At 38.2% G+C, this 16,109-nt stretch overlaps 1 protein-coding gene across 2 annotated transcripts in view; it reads left to right on the forward strand.

Moving 5' to 3' along the window:
• Positions 1-16,109, forward strand: part of Gart (trifunctional purine biosynthetic protein adenosine-3 Gart) — a 529,244-nt gene that overhangs the window by 288,313 nt on the left and 224,822 nt on the right. For both annotated transcript variants that reach the window (XM_067141687.2, XM_067141686.2), the window contains exon 9: positions 10,001-10,214. In XM_067141687.2, the coding sequence (XP_066997788.2) occupies positions 10,001-10,214 (214 nt within the window). The remainder of the gene's footprint in view (positions 1-10,000; positions 10,215-16,109) is intronic.

The raw sequence follows: 16,109 nt of genomic DNA on the forward strand, positions 1-16,109 counted from the left end.
AGATCATTGAAGGTGTGATTGCTGCAGGCAGCTCTGAAATGGATGAATATAACCAGGATGAAGCAGCTGATATTAACTCTAAGCCAAAACTTATTGTAATTAATGACCATCTAAACATTTTCATAAAATACATTGAAGATAACAACAATGAAGACATATCTGCATATTGCATGTTATAAATCTCATTGCGCATTTATGGTTATAACTTTACAAATAAATATTTATATGGTTTTCCTTTTTAATACAAGACAACCATCTGTATTAGATGGGGCGATATCTATACTTTCCTGAATGTAATGGTTTCAATAAAGCCTTCGTGAACAACATTTTAAAATAAATTTAGAAGTAAACCCAAGACCACTCGCTGGCTGTGCGCGTAGAGACGCGCGGCTGTGAGCTTGCATCCGGGAGATAGTAGGTTCGAATCCCACTATTGCCAGCCCTGAAGATGGTTTTCCGTGGTTTTCCATTTTCACACCAGGCAAATGCTGGGGCTGTACCTTAATTAAGGCCACGGCAGCTTCCTTCCAACTCCTAGGCCTTTCCTATCCCATCGTCGCCATAAGACCTATTTGTGTCGGTGCGACGTAAAAATCCTAGCAAAAATTTTAAAAAGACCACTCGCACCAATGCTAAAATAGCTTTTAATTCCCATACCGTCAGTGGCAACAGCAAACGTATGAGCTCTGGGGTATACAAATTAAAGTGCCAGTTTTGTTTTTCAACGTACCTAGGACAAGGCCGTAGTTTCAATATAAGATACACCGAACATCTTAACACCTTGAAAGCTATTTTTAACTTATGCTTTTTAAAAATATTAGAAATTGGATATACGTTGTTGTTATTATTAAAGGTAAATGTGGTAAACTTCTCTTTAGGGGAAGGTTCTTTCTTTTTTTTTTTTTTTTTTCATTCATTCATTCATTCATTCATTCATTCATTCATTTATTTAGCTTCCATAGACTGTACAATTACATATTTTGAAATATGCCAACAGTATAGCAGTTGTCAAGTGCTTTCCTTATACTAACAATAATATATGCACAATAATGACCATTTTGAAAAAGAAGAAAAACAGAAACACCAAATACCTCAATATTAGGACAGCACATCTTAATTTTTTAATAAATAATATTAATAACCAATACTTACAAGACAAAATAAAAATCTATTGGTGTGGTGTTAATAACATGTACATAATCAATGTGACATTAACATATTTTTAAGTCTATATACTAGATATTAAGAATGTTTACAAGTTAAAAAGTAATTAGCATCATTATAGCACTTCATCATATATTCTTCTGTACTATAGAAGCAGCTACTCAGCAGGAGATTTCTCAAAGCTGTGGTAAATGAACCGATGGGACTAATATCTTTAATCTTATTTGGAAGCTTATTATACAATCTGATTTTGAACTTTTGCAAGCAGTTCCTCTACAATGTGTTCACAAAACCATTCTGAAATATTATCAGAACATAACAGTTTTGTCATAAAAAGTTTCATGAATTTCATCATTATCTTTAAAAATAATAAATGAACATGCAACTGAAGCATTTAGCTTAAGCGCAGAATGCGTAGGTAGCAAAGAAGTCTCTTTTTCTTCAAATATATTATAGCATGATATTAAAAACGAATTTGGTTCTAAAATATTAAAAGAATTTTTTATAATACCACTTATTATACGTGATGAAAAACATGTATTAATAGTTTCCCAATTAGATGCCATGACATTAAAAAATAATAATAGTAGTCTAATATTAAAATATAACATTTATTCTAGTATTAATCAGAGAGATCAGAGTTTGAATCCATGAATTTTTTTGTTCTGTTACGGTGACTGTTGTGTTTGCGTCATAAAGTTGATGTTATATTCGCGAAATAAGGAGAGAGAGACAGGTAGTTTCCCATTGAGTTTTATTCCATGCAGTCATCATCTGCATGCGTGTCAATTTCTATAGTTTTTATCAACAAGATACCGTGTCCTCCTCCTAACATATATTGATAATCAAGGTAACTTTTCTGTTCAGAACAAGATGGGAATGTATGCTGACTGCTAAAATCTTTACTGCAAGATAACAACAGACTATATATGTTCTAAACACAAAAAAATTGTTCCTATTGGTAGAGGGCACAGCACAATGCATTTTTCCGGTCCTCTGTAACAGGATTGATTGTCAGCATGTTTGGTGTTGTTCAGGAGGGGAGGTCACATGTCGGATGGAGACGTAAAGCCTAAGCGACGGTGTAGTTAGGTTTCCTCCAAAAGTAATAGTGGGAGGGCCATCTAGCGCAATATGTTAAGGAGGGCATCTGTTCATAAAACTGTGTCAGATAAGGAGAAAAGAGGGATAGCCATCTAACTGTAAACCTGTGAGGAGGAGGAGGAGGAGGAGGACGAGGTGAGATTGAGCTGACATTCGTAACGTCACACTGTCAGATACAGAGCGTTCCACGGTTTTCCTTTTTCATATCAGACAAATAAGGTGACGTTCGGAAGGGGCATCTCACAAGATGGCGTCGGGAAGGGCAACTTGTTATAAAACTATGCGCTGTAAGGTTAGACCCCTTCAAGATGGCATCGGAAAGGGGAAACTGACAAGATAGTAATGGAAACGGGGGCATCTAACCGCCCTGTGAGGTTAGGTCCCTCCAAGATTGTGTCAGGGAAAGGGTATCCGGCAAGATGGTGTGGAGAAGGGCAGGTAGCCTTTAAACTAGGGTCCTCTGAGGTTAGGCCCCTATAAGATGGTGGCGGGGAAGTGGCATGACGAGAAGGGCAGCTAGCCTTAAAACTAGAATCCTTAGACACCTCCAAGATGGTGTTGAGAAGGGGATCTGGCAAGTTAGCGTTGGAAAGGGCATCTTGCTGTAAAACTAGGTTAGGCCCCTAGTCGACACGTTGCTAAGTCCCGTCAAGATAACAGTTGTGAAATTAGGATCGTTCTCTTTTTCAAAATTCCACCTGTCAAAGAACACGTGGCTAAGTCATGTCATGATAACAGCAGTGAGGTTAGGGTCATTCAAAATTCCGCGCATAACATGAGCACGTGCTTAGGACCTGTCAAGATGACAGCAGTGGGTTAGGGTCATACAAAGTTCCGCGCCACGCAAAAGCATGTGGCTAAGTCCCGTCAAGATGACAGCAGTGAGATTATGGTTGTCCACTTATTCATATTCGGTGCCAAAAACGTACACAAGGTCAAGATGGCAGCAATGAGGTTAGCCCACCCACATGCCAAAAATGTGAGGTTAGGGTCTGTTAAGATGACAGCTGTCACATGCTTGTGATGTCACGGTCACGTGGCCATGACGTAATAGGGTCAGTGACCTTGCCAGGGGTCAGTGACCTCAGGTGCTGACTCAGCACAAAAAAATGCTGACAAGGTGTTTTAGAACCCGCCTAGCCCTACTACTGACAGCATTTTAACAAGTAAGTTGATTGAGTCTTTTCTTTTCACGTGATACTTTTGGTTTTTCTTTCATCCATTCATTCTCTTTTTTTTCCCATTACAGATGATGCGCACTTTTTATTCCCTTCATCGACTGTCTCACTACGCTGCTCAACACAGTGTTTCACTTTTTAAAAAGAAGCAGCAAGTTTTATGTCAATCAAGCGAGGTTTCAGACGAGAGGAGTTTTTATGTCAACATGTTTTTACTTTGTCAGTCATGATCATTGTATTTTAATTCCACACACTTCATCAGTATTTTAAATTTGTTTGTATTAATGTAATATTGAGCTTCTACTGAGGATGGCGTTTAGATTAGGCTGAAACATGTATAGAGACCATCCCATCTAATATAGATGGTTGTTTTGTATTGAAAAGGATAATCATATAAATACTTTTTATTTGTAAAATAATATCTGCATATTACGAACATTTGAGGCATCTGTGTGAGTTAATTATTAAAGATGTTAATGTCAAAGGAAGACAACAAAAGATCAGCAGTTTCTTCAAACCAGTGAGCGTATCAAGTGTGGTCAATGAAGGTGTGCCTTGATTGCCATGTTCTAATTCAGTACTGCACTAGCAATTCTGTATTTTGTACGGCCTAATACTCTATTGCGTTATATATTGTATACTAAATAAGCCTTCTCGAGAACAGACACTAAAGTGGGCTGTGCGTTCGTTGTCAACACTGATAGGTTTCTTTTTTCTCTTCCGGAAACCTGTAGTGTGTACACAGCAGAACTCTATGCTATCTGTGAAGATCTGCGGTACGCACTATCCGATGAGCGCCGACACTTTCTTGTGTGTACTGACTCTTTGAGTTCGCTACAGTCTATTGATACCAGTTTCCCTCGGCACCCTCTGGTGGAGCGGACCCAGTACCTGCTGGCCGGGTGTTCAGATGCCGGCACCAGAATCACGTTTATGTGGCTCTCAAGCCACATGGGTGTAGAGGGAAATGAGTTAGCAGATCAGGCTGCCAAGGAGACAGTAACACTGCTCCCGTTGCCGTACAAGGTTCCAGCAAGTGATATTCGCTCTCAGCTGAGACATCTGGTTATGTCCCACTGGGAGATGGTGTGGCAGGCCACTACTCTTCCAAATAAGCTGAGAGCGATAAAAGGTACAACGAAGGTATGGAAGGGAAGTCCCCTTCGGGCTTCTTGGAGGGAAGCAGTGGTATTATGTCGTCTTCGGATCGGCCACAGTATCCTGACGCTCTCCCATTTATTGAAAGGAGAACCCCCTCCGGTGTGTACTTGCGGTGATCATCTTACCGTGGTACACATCCTTACGGTGTGCGTGGACCTGATCGATCTGCGCCGTAGTCTAAAACTCCCGCGTACCATCTCCCTCATCCTGCGCGATGACAAGCAGTCCGCAGAGCTCGTCATCCGTTTTATGAGGGACAGTGGTCTTTTTTTCTCATATGTAGTATTGTTCTTGTCTTAGTGTATTTTTTGTTGACCGCTTTTATCCCATTGACTCTTATTTTAGTTCGTGTTTAGTATTTTAATGTGTTATTTTAACTCATCCCATGAATTATATGTATATAGTAGCAGTTACCCGTGGCTTCGCTCGTGTGGATTTCGTCATCTGATTAAAGTAATCGTTCCTTGGTACTGTACTAAGACATTATCTGAAAATCCCTAAAGTATAAAAACTCACCGAAGAATTGAGTTCCATTTACCCCAGAAAGTCTTTGTATACCGCGTTTGTTCTATTGCCTTTTGGAGCTAAGATGCGACTTAGAACCGTAGGTGTGTGAAATAGTCTCCTCTCAAGTCGAAAAACAATGTTTATTTTTAAAGGAGATTCCAAATACCTATTTCCACGTCTGTAACATCTTCTGTTTTTGAGATATAAGTATCCCCATAAGAATAAGTCAACCCCTTTATCAGTCCTACCCCCACCCCTAATCCACCTAAGTAGATTTTACGAAAATAAAAAAAATACATCTTTCTTTAATTGTTAAAGGAGATTCTAAATACAAATTTTCACGTTTATAACATCTTCAGTTTTTGAGATGCAAGTATCCTCGAAAAAAAATAATTCAACTAATGTCTCAGTTATTCCCCCTATGTGGATTTTCCGAAAACAAAAGAATTGTGTTTCTCTATTTTTAAAGGAGATTCCAAATACCAATTTTCACGTCTGCAACACCTTTAATTTTTGAAATATAAGCATCCTCATACAAAGAATTTCACTAATTTTTCAATTCCTGCACCCCCTTAAGTGGATTTCCGAAAACAAAAAAATACGTATTTCTTTAGTTTTTAGGAGGCTGCAAATACCAATTTTAACGTCTGTAAACTCTTCCATTTTTGAGATAACAGCATGCTAATAAAACGAATTCCACTCCCTTTTCAGTCCTTTTTACCCCCTCTCTTAAGTGTTTTTTCCGGAAACCAAAAATGTGTGGTTCTTTATAGTTAAAAGAGATTAAAAATACCAATTTTCACATCTGTAACATGTTAAGTTTTTGAGATGTGCTGTCGATACGCTCATTTTAGAAATTCATCCCCTTTTCCTGTTCCCCTTAAGCGGATTTTCCGAAAACAAATTACCTGTGTTTCTTTACTTTCACAGGACATTCCAAATACCAATATTCACGTGTGTAAAATGTTATCTTTCTGAGAAATACTGTAGATATAATTAGTCTTTTAAAAAACTCACCCCCTTTGTCAATGCCGTTCACTCCTATTAAACTGGATTTTCCAAAAATACAAAATGTGTTCATTTTTAAAGAAGATGCCAAATACCAATTTTCACATCTGTAACATCTTCAGTTTTTAAGATATAAGTATCCTCGTAAAAAGTATTCAAACTCTTTTTAACCTCTTTTCACCGCTCCCCACTTAAGAGGAATTTCCGGAAACAAAAATATACGTGTTTCCTTATTTTTAAATGAGATTCCAAATACTAATGTTCACGTCTTTAAACTGTTAAGTTTTTGAGATATACATACTCTTTCTAAAAATTCGCTCCCCTGTTCACCCCCTTAGCGGCGGAATATCCAAAAATCCTCCCGTAGTATGCACCTACATCGTTATATAAATTTAACATCCAAAATTTAATTTATGTCCAGTAGTTTTGGCAACATATTATAATCTTCACATACTGTTGGGTAGGCAACCTGCTGATCAGACTTTGCTTATCTTCCCCTATTTCACCTATTTCATTTTTCACCCCTAAGTGCCGAACTACCAATCAGATTTCGTTCAAACCACTTCATAATCCCTCTCAGATGTAATAAGAACAAAATGAGAAAATTTCAGCGAAATCGCTCCAGTAGTTTTTGAGTCTATTAACGTCAAATATACCAACATCCAATTTTATATATAAGATATCTGATTCCATTCTTATTCCATTATCACCTCTATTTTCTATCCTTTATTAGAAATAAGGCATTGCAAATTAGATCCACTGATTGTTTTAATCTCATAATAATTTTTTATCACCATTTCTTTTAAACTCTAGTCAGTGGATGCATTTTAATCTTTTAACTTTTAATTTTTTATTTATCATCTCATGTCGTCCATCTTGTACCATTAGGGGCCGATGACCTTCGATGTTAGGCCCCTTTAAACAACAAGCATCATCATCATCTAAATAGCCTTTGTATATCTTAAATTTAAAATACTGGGCTTTACACATTCTTTTTACTGAACAGAGAGTTTAAATATGTATCTTGGCTCATTTTATAAGTTATTTAGTTTAATCCGGACTTTCATTAATTTAGACAACCTGGAGCCTCAAATAGTCCAGAATAATGAGGTTCTACTGTATATTAGTATTGCTAATATGCAGAATACATTTCTGTGTCAGAAGTACATCCTAAATGTGAGTGTAATAAGAATCAGCTGATTCATCCTTATATTAGGAGAAGGAGGGAGAAGATTTATTGATGCTCAATTTTTAATAAAAAATTACAATGAGGTTGTTAGATTGCTTTACAGTTTTCTCTATCATACCTGCCAAGTATTCCGTTTCTTCCGTAAAATGTACGAATTTTGAGTGTGTTTTATGGTTCTACGGAAGAACAACATTATTGTACGGATTTTTAATATCCATGCTCGCTTTCTGCAGTCAAATCGGATTTGTTTGACTTTCGATAGTAGCTGGTAATATGAGATGCAGTGTTTGAAATTCGACCGGTAAATGTATCAATAATCACATTATCGGTTATCACCGTGCTTTTGTCACCTGTTTGACCTCAACTGCTACTTCATTCAATGAGATGTTCCCAAACAGGTAGCGGGCTGCGATTTTGAAGAAAAGAAATCCATGAAAAGTAGCAGGCTGTGAATTTATATTAAACAACTTTAGTAACTGTGCCGTGCTTCATAGCAGCTAAAAGGCTTTGTTTGTGTGCGTGTGTGACATTGGCGGTAGTTCTGAAACTCGTGGAATTGTGTGACGAATTTCTAAGCGATTTAGTATGTTTAGTGGTGTTCGTAATGAGTTCAACTAAGAAACGACATCCGTCTCTCCGGGAGGCATATTCTGCTTAATTTCCTTGTTTTATACGATCACGGAAAGTGGTCCCAGTGTTAAGTGAAAACAGATGAGCACTCATCAAGATGTAATGTTGTGTATTTAATTTCAGGGGTGATCATAACATATACAGTCAAACGTCGATGCATCGTTTTTCAGGGGGCAGGGGGAAAATTGCGATGGATGCGGGAAAACTGTAAATGCGGGCAACATAGAAAATAGGGGGAGAGCAAAATAATAAAATATGGATACTGTATTGGGACATTTTTCGTTATGTAAATATATTATTATAAAAACAACAATAATGGCGCGTGGCCTCCGGAGCCAGATGCAGGTCTTTTGAGTTGTCGCGTATAGACTATCTATGTGTATATGAAAATGCAGCCCTACCTAAGATGAATTCTAATGTTTAATTCGGCTAACAGATAGTCCCCGAACTGTTGGAATTAACCAAGGAAAGTTAAAATCCTCGACCCAATCCAGACCCCTTGAACCAAAGGCCAACACATTCCAACCAACGAGATGAAAGTAAAAAGCATGACTTTTACGCCATTTTGTTTTACTTTTCTTTACACATTTTGTAATAATTGAAAACCTTCACGTTCAGTTCTCTTTTTGCAAATTGAAGATATACATGGATATTACAGCGATAACCTGTATTTAGGAAAAGATTCCGTAAACCCTTTGTGAACATTAGGTTAGATACCCAACACGGCGCGGCTCCCGCAGCTCAGCTCAGATGATGTCACAGTGGTTAGAAATTCAACGCGGCGCGTCTCGAACGATGTTGCAGCAGCTTGTGCAAAACTGCCAACTTAGGAACTAGTTACAAGACTAGGCTATGAGAAAAGATTATTGGTCTGGCTTGGGTAGGTCCGGCTTGTAACAAGACTATTGGGCAGAGGGCAACAAAGCAGTCAACAGGCCTCTAGCATCCCACACACTCCACAAGGTACGGCGTGATTAATCATCCTGTGACTAATTAAAACGTATCTGTCGCGCTGCACGATTTTCACTTTTTTTAACGAAGTGGGCAGCCCTAGCCTGCCTATATCAACAGAGAAAATGATGGCAAATTTGAGTTTTACACTGTGTACGTTTTAATTCTTGTAAATAAGAATACTTCTAGGGGTCGGTTAGTGAGTTGAGAAGAAGCATTGGCACCAGGAGGCTCGTAGTGAGGTTGCGCGTGAATAACCAGCACACAGCACTCCAACCTACAATATCCTTGTTCAGGACTAGCAACTCCGAATTGCTCTTACATTCTCGCGTAACAGATTGCCGCTATTATATGCTAAGAGTATTGAGCAGTCCCTCTAAATTCAAAACAACTTTTGCTTATATTTTTCTTACATATAATCGATCAGTGCGGGAAAATAGTGACCGATGACAAATCATTTTTCGACGATCGATGTGATAAAACGATAGTTCAAGAAACGATAGATGTGGGGAAATTTAACATTGGTTTATATGGAACATTTGTGGAATTGAATAAATTTAATGATGAATACGGGAAAACGACAGTTCCAGGAACGATGCATCGAGGTTCTACTGTATTTGACTTGTATTCGTATTGTTTATAATCCCCCCTCCCCCCTGTCATCCTTTTTCATTATATCTCAAGACTGTTACGTATTCACGTGTTAAAAATTTTCCACTTAAGGATCTTCTGGATTTCTCTTTTCGAAAGTTGGCAGGTATACTCTATACTCTTTTCAGTGTTACCTTTCCACACTTATGTGGAATTAGCAGAGCACCCAGAATCAATTTATATCCTGTTTGAGGTTTTAAAGCAAGATACCCTTCCTGCTGATTTGCACTGGTCTGCTGGTGAAAATCTGACCTGACGTCACCAGCATTTGAATCTGGGTTTCTTCATTTGGGAGGTGAGAGACTAGACCATGCACTAATGTGCTCTTTGTTGTGTGTAATACACAGATTTTCCTGGCAAGAGATGATGATAAGAAAATTACTGTCTGTCCCTTTCTTTGTATCTATTGTGCTATTTGTGTAGGTGTTTTGTAAAATAGTGTTTTATATGATTTTAGGTTTGGAACAGACATCTTGTTTGGTCTTCCATAGTGGCACTGCTTTAGACGATAATAAGGAAAATATTGTGACAAACGGGGGACGTGTACTGATTGCAGTATCATTAGCTCCCAAACTGGATCTGGCAGCTGCTCGGGCAATACGAGCTTGTAGCAGAATTGTATTTGATGGTGCTCAGTATCGTCAGGACATTGCTCACAAAGGAATTGCACGGTAATTATGGAGATTTTGTTGAATTTTTTCTAGATTTGAGGAATGGACGTAAGGTAAATTTTCATCTTTACTTACATATGCTAGTTAGATAATATGTAGTAATGTCATTTATATAACATATTTGAATAGCTTAAGTAGTAGGAGAGGGCAGTATCAGTTGTGGTGTTTACTTAAGTAAATGGTGTGAACTGATGTAGTAGGATGTAGCAGTGGCATTTGTATTGTTTATCTAATTATTTGTTTTGTAGGATGTAGTAGTGTCTGTCAGATTGCATGTTTACTCATTTATGAATAGTGTCATACTGTTTATTTAGGTACTTTTGTAGGATCTGCTGTTGTCAGTAAAATTATTATAATTCAAATTTGTTAGGATGTACCATTATCAATTGAGTTATTTAGCTAAATACTTCTGTAGTAGGATATAGTTATATCAGTTTTTGAAAAACAGGGTGGTTGAATATACCATAGTGAGCTATATTGTGTGTTGTTACTCAATACTGGTGTGGTGGGAGTGAACATTGTTAGTTGTTAGGTACATTATTTATTTGAATATCAGTGTGTAGAATGTACTAGTGCGACTTGAGTTTACAAAAATACTAATATGGTAGGAGTTTACAAAAATACTAATATGGTAGGAGTCCAGTTACAGTATTTATTGAAATAGTTGTGTGGTGAGATGTACCATTGTCAGGAAACCACGGACGATAAAGCCGGCTCTGACTACACCTTCAAGTAGCCATTTAGATCTAACTTAGTTTTCTCTGAAAATGAAATGACCGGGCGAGTTGGCCATGCGGTTAGGGGCGTGGGGCTGTGAGCTGCCCAGTGTCGGCAGCCCTGGAAGTGGTTTTCTGTGGTTTCCCATTTTCACACAAGGCAAATGTTGGGGCTGTACTTTAATTAAAGCCATGGCCGCTTCCAATTCCTTGGCCCTTCCTCTCCCATCGTCACCATAAGACCTATCTGTGTCGGTCCGACGTAAAGCCTCTAGCAAAAAAAAAAAAAAATAATAAAATTGAAATTTGCTAAATAAAGGCTTCACACACAATTGTCGTGACTCCCACAAGGAACCGTTAATAACAAACATTGAGATTATGTGCAATAGATTACCCGAAACATGAAGAGACATCATCAGGTGTGTAACTGCATTGAGTCTGAAGAAATAATGAGAAGTGATGGGTGTGTTCCCATTCAAGTCGAGTGTTACTTTTGCTTATGAGGAAATTGTAAAGATAAAGTATACAATTTCAACACTCACATAATAGAACTGTGTAACATCGTTCACAGCAAGATTGGAATAATTCCTGTAGAAGAGCTCAAACATATTTTCTAGAAGCGTTTAAACATTGTAAGCTTTTTTCACAAGTATGTGCTGCTTGCAAGCTTACTAAAAGAATGTCTTATAGTACAGTAGATTCAATCAAGTACAAAATGTTTAACAGTATAAGACAGAAGGTTTAAAGTGGATTCATCACATACCTTGCTGATAATAAGAGCATGGATGTAACCTACTTCAGTGTGGAAAGGCATCAACCTAAAGGAGATGATACCTTCTGCCAAAGTTTCTAAGTTGCTTTACTGGCTGTCTTAAATGACATTTCTGCAGAATGTCTGTGACATGGTAGTCGAGACCATATGGGTTGTTTTTTTTTGCATGTGAATTGATCAACTTTTTTTGAAAACATTGGTGCTTTTCTAATACCATATTTTCCTACATAATTAATGCCCCTGCATAATTTATGCACCTCATTTCTTTGTTTAAAGTGAGGAAAAAAGAAATGTTTGCATTTTCTTTTATAATTTATCACACTGTTCCCTATGCATTTCATAATGAAGATGTCAAGTACCAACCTTCCTGTTGTGAAACCTGCCATTCCAAATATCGCTCAATTTCCTGTTATCACTTGTTAGCAGAATACCACTGGCCTCTGCTCCACTTCAGTTCAGTGAGTTAGTCATCACAGACCTGTCTATTGATGTTCTATTCCAGTTGCGGAGATATTCTGTGAATGTTTTGGGACCATGTGTGTTTTGTGATCTTAAAATTGTTGTTAATCCTTTAACCATACGAAAGTACGATCCCCAAATTTTAGGTTAGGAAATTTCGTAAAATAATTTGTAATATTAAAGTCATGAAAATCATGTAATTTTGTTTATTTAGAATGTAAAAACATAATATTATTCGAAGAATGTGTAGTTAGGGAATATTGCACATGTGCATCATTATATTTTGTATAAATTTCTGAGTTTGTAAATATGGCCTAGCCGTAAGGATTGTGCAACCGGGAAAACAGCGACTATATCAGGAAGGACGGTTGAGTCAGTTGAATGTGTTGCAATAAAGTGGCTTGGAAACACGGGGTAAGGCCAGGTAGTATAGGCTGAAGATTGGAGTGGATCAATGTGGATGTACGTGAATGGACGTTCGATGTCACATCAGACGCACGATAGCCAATACGAGGGCTTTGTTTTAAGCGAGGTTGTGTTGACTGAGTGACGCGTGAAGAAGTGCCTGTGAGAGCGTTGCTACCTGTAAACTTTTCAGGACGCTGTAACCACGTGTAGCAAGCCTATATAAGCATGTACGCGTGTGCGGCAAGGCATTCTGACGCTGATTCTGTTTCTGGTTGTGTTTGTGTTCTTGATTCTGTGCGTTTCTCACTCGGACCGGCGCGCGGGAGCTACTTTGCGCAGATTCCTAGGCGATGCTCTATTGTTCTTAAGTATATTTTACCTACGGAGTGAGCACGCTAAATGTCGCTGATGCTACGAGTTTCTGGTGGCTGTTATGTAAAAGGCGCTAATAAGTGTTTATTTGTAAACAACCCTGTATAATAATTAGACTATAATTCTTCTACGAGATAACGTACAGTGGATGTGGTGAGGCGTACCGAATCTACATTCGGTAGTGGATGTGTGGTTGTCCACAGAGCTAATTCTTGGTAAAGGAAATCGTCGGCCGAGTATGCACTTTCATTTGGAGAAACGTGAGGCGTTACACTAACCTGTGCGGCAGTCGGGAAGGACTCAAGACGTCGATGAAGTGTGTAAATAAGGTTAGGGATGCTCTTCGTAAAGAAGGTTGCATCAGTACTTAGAGAAAGTCGTCGTACTTTTCTTTACCAAAATACGATTTTTGTTCTGTAACAGTAGTGAGTGTAGTGGGACTCTTACCTGGAGGTAGGTTAAGAAATGTATATCTAGTGAAAGTAATAATTTTGTTGGTGGTAGTAGTGTGTATATTTGCCTTTGTAAACGACAAACGAGTAGGGCTCGTCAAGTAATGATTTTATTGTTGGTAGTAGTGTGTATATTTGCCTTTTTAAACGACAAACGAGTAGTTCTTGTCAAGTAATGATTTATGTCGGGGTTTTTTTTTTTTTTTTTTTTTTTTTTTTTTGTAAGTTGCCTTTGTGGATGGCAATCAGGAGTGGGTCTCATCAAGTGATGATTATTGTGGTATTTATTATATATTTTTATTATTTTGGGAGTAAAGTCATGGTATGAAACTTGCAGTAAATCTTTTTATCAGTGGAGTGAGGATGAACCTGGCATGCTACCCACATCTAATTTCAGGGGTAAACAGGTAAGGTTATAAAGTAAGTCTGGAGCTTCATCAGCCTGATGACCGTCGCCTTGAGAGAGGGAGTTGCTCATTGCTCTACATAGTTATATATTTCTGTAATTGTTTTACAGGTGGCGCCCAGTCTTGGTATTTATACTTATTTCACTCACCGTTTATTCATTTCATATTTTCAATAGCATGCAGAAGTTACAATCCACAGTGAGCAAGTATTCAAGTAGTACTGCATCATATAAACTTGAGGTGCGCCAAAACACAGAGGAATAGGGCAGCAGGCTGCAAGTATCACGGAAGATGCTAAGAAATTATTGGAAACCATTAAAACTGATTTGGCAGTGGTCCGAGTGCAACGTGCGCTACTGGCAGAAACAGAAAACTGCACTTCAACCGACCAACAAACCTTGCTAAGCATTTCTTGTCCCCAAAAGTGGCAAGGTTTTGCAAGTAGAGGAGGTTCTACAGATGTATGTGATTTCGTTTTGCAACAATGGATATGCTGTTTCCCACTAAATCCTGTGTTTTAAAGGACAAAACATAGCTGCAATACACGGGATCAGTGTTGCATATTTTAATGTTAGCCGAGGCTGGATGATAAGTTTTATGAAGTGAAATGGACTTTCTGTTCAACAAAGTACAACATTATGCCAAAGAATGCCGAATGATTTCAACCAAAAAGTCACTGATTTTTATCGCTTCGCTATTGGGAAGAGGAAAGTGAAAAAACCTGCTTTCTCAAATAAGAAACTCAGATCATACATATCAGCTTTGATATGATGCGAATTTGAACAGTCTGTAAGTGAGAAAAAATCATGTACTGCAATGCTTGCTGTAACAGCTGATGGCAGAAAGCTTGCACCTTATGTTGTTCTGGAATGGAAAACAATACCAAAAGTAAAATATCCATGAGGGATCCATATTCATATCCAAGAAAAGGTGATTGGACACATCACATATATAAGATGGGATAATGGGATATGATCGGTTTGGGGGTCTCTCCTTCGATGCCCAGCTCTCCTTATGTTGGACAGATTTCATGGCCATCTGACGGAAGATGCTAAGAAATTATTGGAAACCATTAAAACTGATTTGGCAGTGATTCCTGGAGGATTGACATAGGTACTTCAACCCATGTATGTTTCGATAAATAAACCATTCAAGCACAATGTGCGAAAACTTTATTAGTGCTGGATGGCGGAAAGCATGCATGAACTTAACTCCAACAAGCAAGATTTGGTAACCACCGGTGGAACTCCTTTGTGAGTGGATGTTACATCTTGGGACATGATTTCTTCGAAGATGCTTGAAAAGAACTTGAAAATGGAAATTGCAAATATATTGCACAGGACTGAAAATCACTACTTATGGAGAAATGTGAGCAGTGATAGTAGCAGCAATCCTTCCTGCAGTGCCAGGAGTGACGTTGAAGATGGTAGCCTCTAAAAGGTAAGACTAGTTTTTAATTTATTTTTCCTTTCTGCTGGTATGTCATTATTACTTCTGTGATTGGTACTTTAGTTAATTCGCATTTATTTTGCTTCAGGTCACATTATCAGCTCGTAACTGAAAGAACATATTCCAGTGTCTGTAATTCAAACCTACATGATCAAATTGCCTGATGTAGGGCCTACACTATCCGACTGTTCAGAAGAAATATTTTGCTTTAATTTAAGACCAAATGACGATAGCTGCTATTGGGATGAAGCAATTTTGTGTATAGTATATTTGATGTATCTTTAAAAATGGTATTAAATTGTAAGTGCATTTTTTCTTTTGTATATCTGTATTCTGTAAATAATTTATGCACCCACAATTTCTGCCTGTATTTCTCTTCAATAGGAACCCCCTGTGGGTGGGGGCGCAGGCAAAGAATACACCCACGGTATCCCCTGCCTGTCGTAAGAGGCGACCGAGGGATGATGACATTGACAGAGGTGCCAACTATTACGGATTTCACTTCACGATTACGGCATTACGGTCGAAGGGGAAATTATTACGGAAAAGCAACCTTGTCACGATAAAAATTAATTTCTGCGAAAAAAGGAAAGAAGTAAGAAATGTTCAATCTCTTAGAGCATTACTGGTCAACCCGCCTCGTTTCAATGCTTGTACGTTGGCTATCAAACATATTTGGCAGTTATTTGGTCATCACTTCCTTTAGTTTCCCCGCGAGCGTTGTGAAATCACGGCCAGCTACATAGATATACGCTGCTTTCTTAGCTAGAATGACGCGGGAATGACGTATCAAGACGGCCGTGAGGTAGGCTCTACTCCTTGCTACTCGCTACTCCTTGCCTTGTTGTTCTCCAGTGCGC

The sequence above is a fragment of the Anabrus simplex genome, chromosome 2, assembly GCF_040414725.1.
Source record: "Anabrus simplex isolate iqAnaSimp1 chromosome 2, ASM4041472v1, whole genome shotgun sequence".
Classification (NCBI taxonomy): Eukaryota; Metazoa; Arthropoda; class Insecta; order Orthoptera; family Tettigoniidae; genus Anabrus; species Anabrus simplex.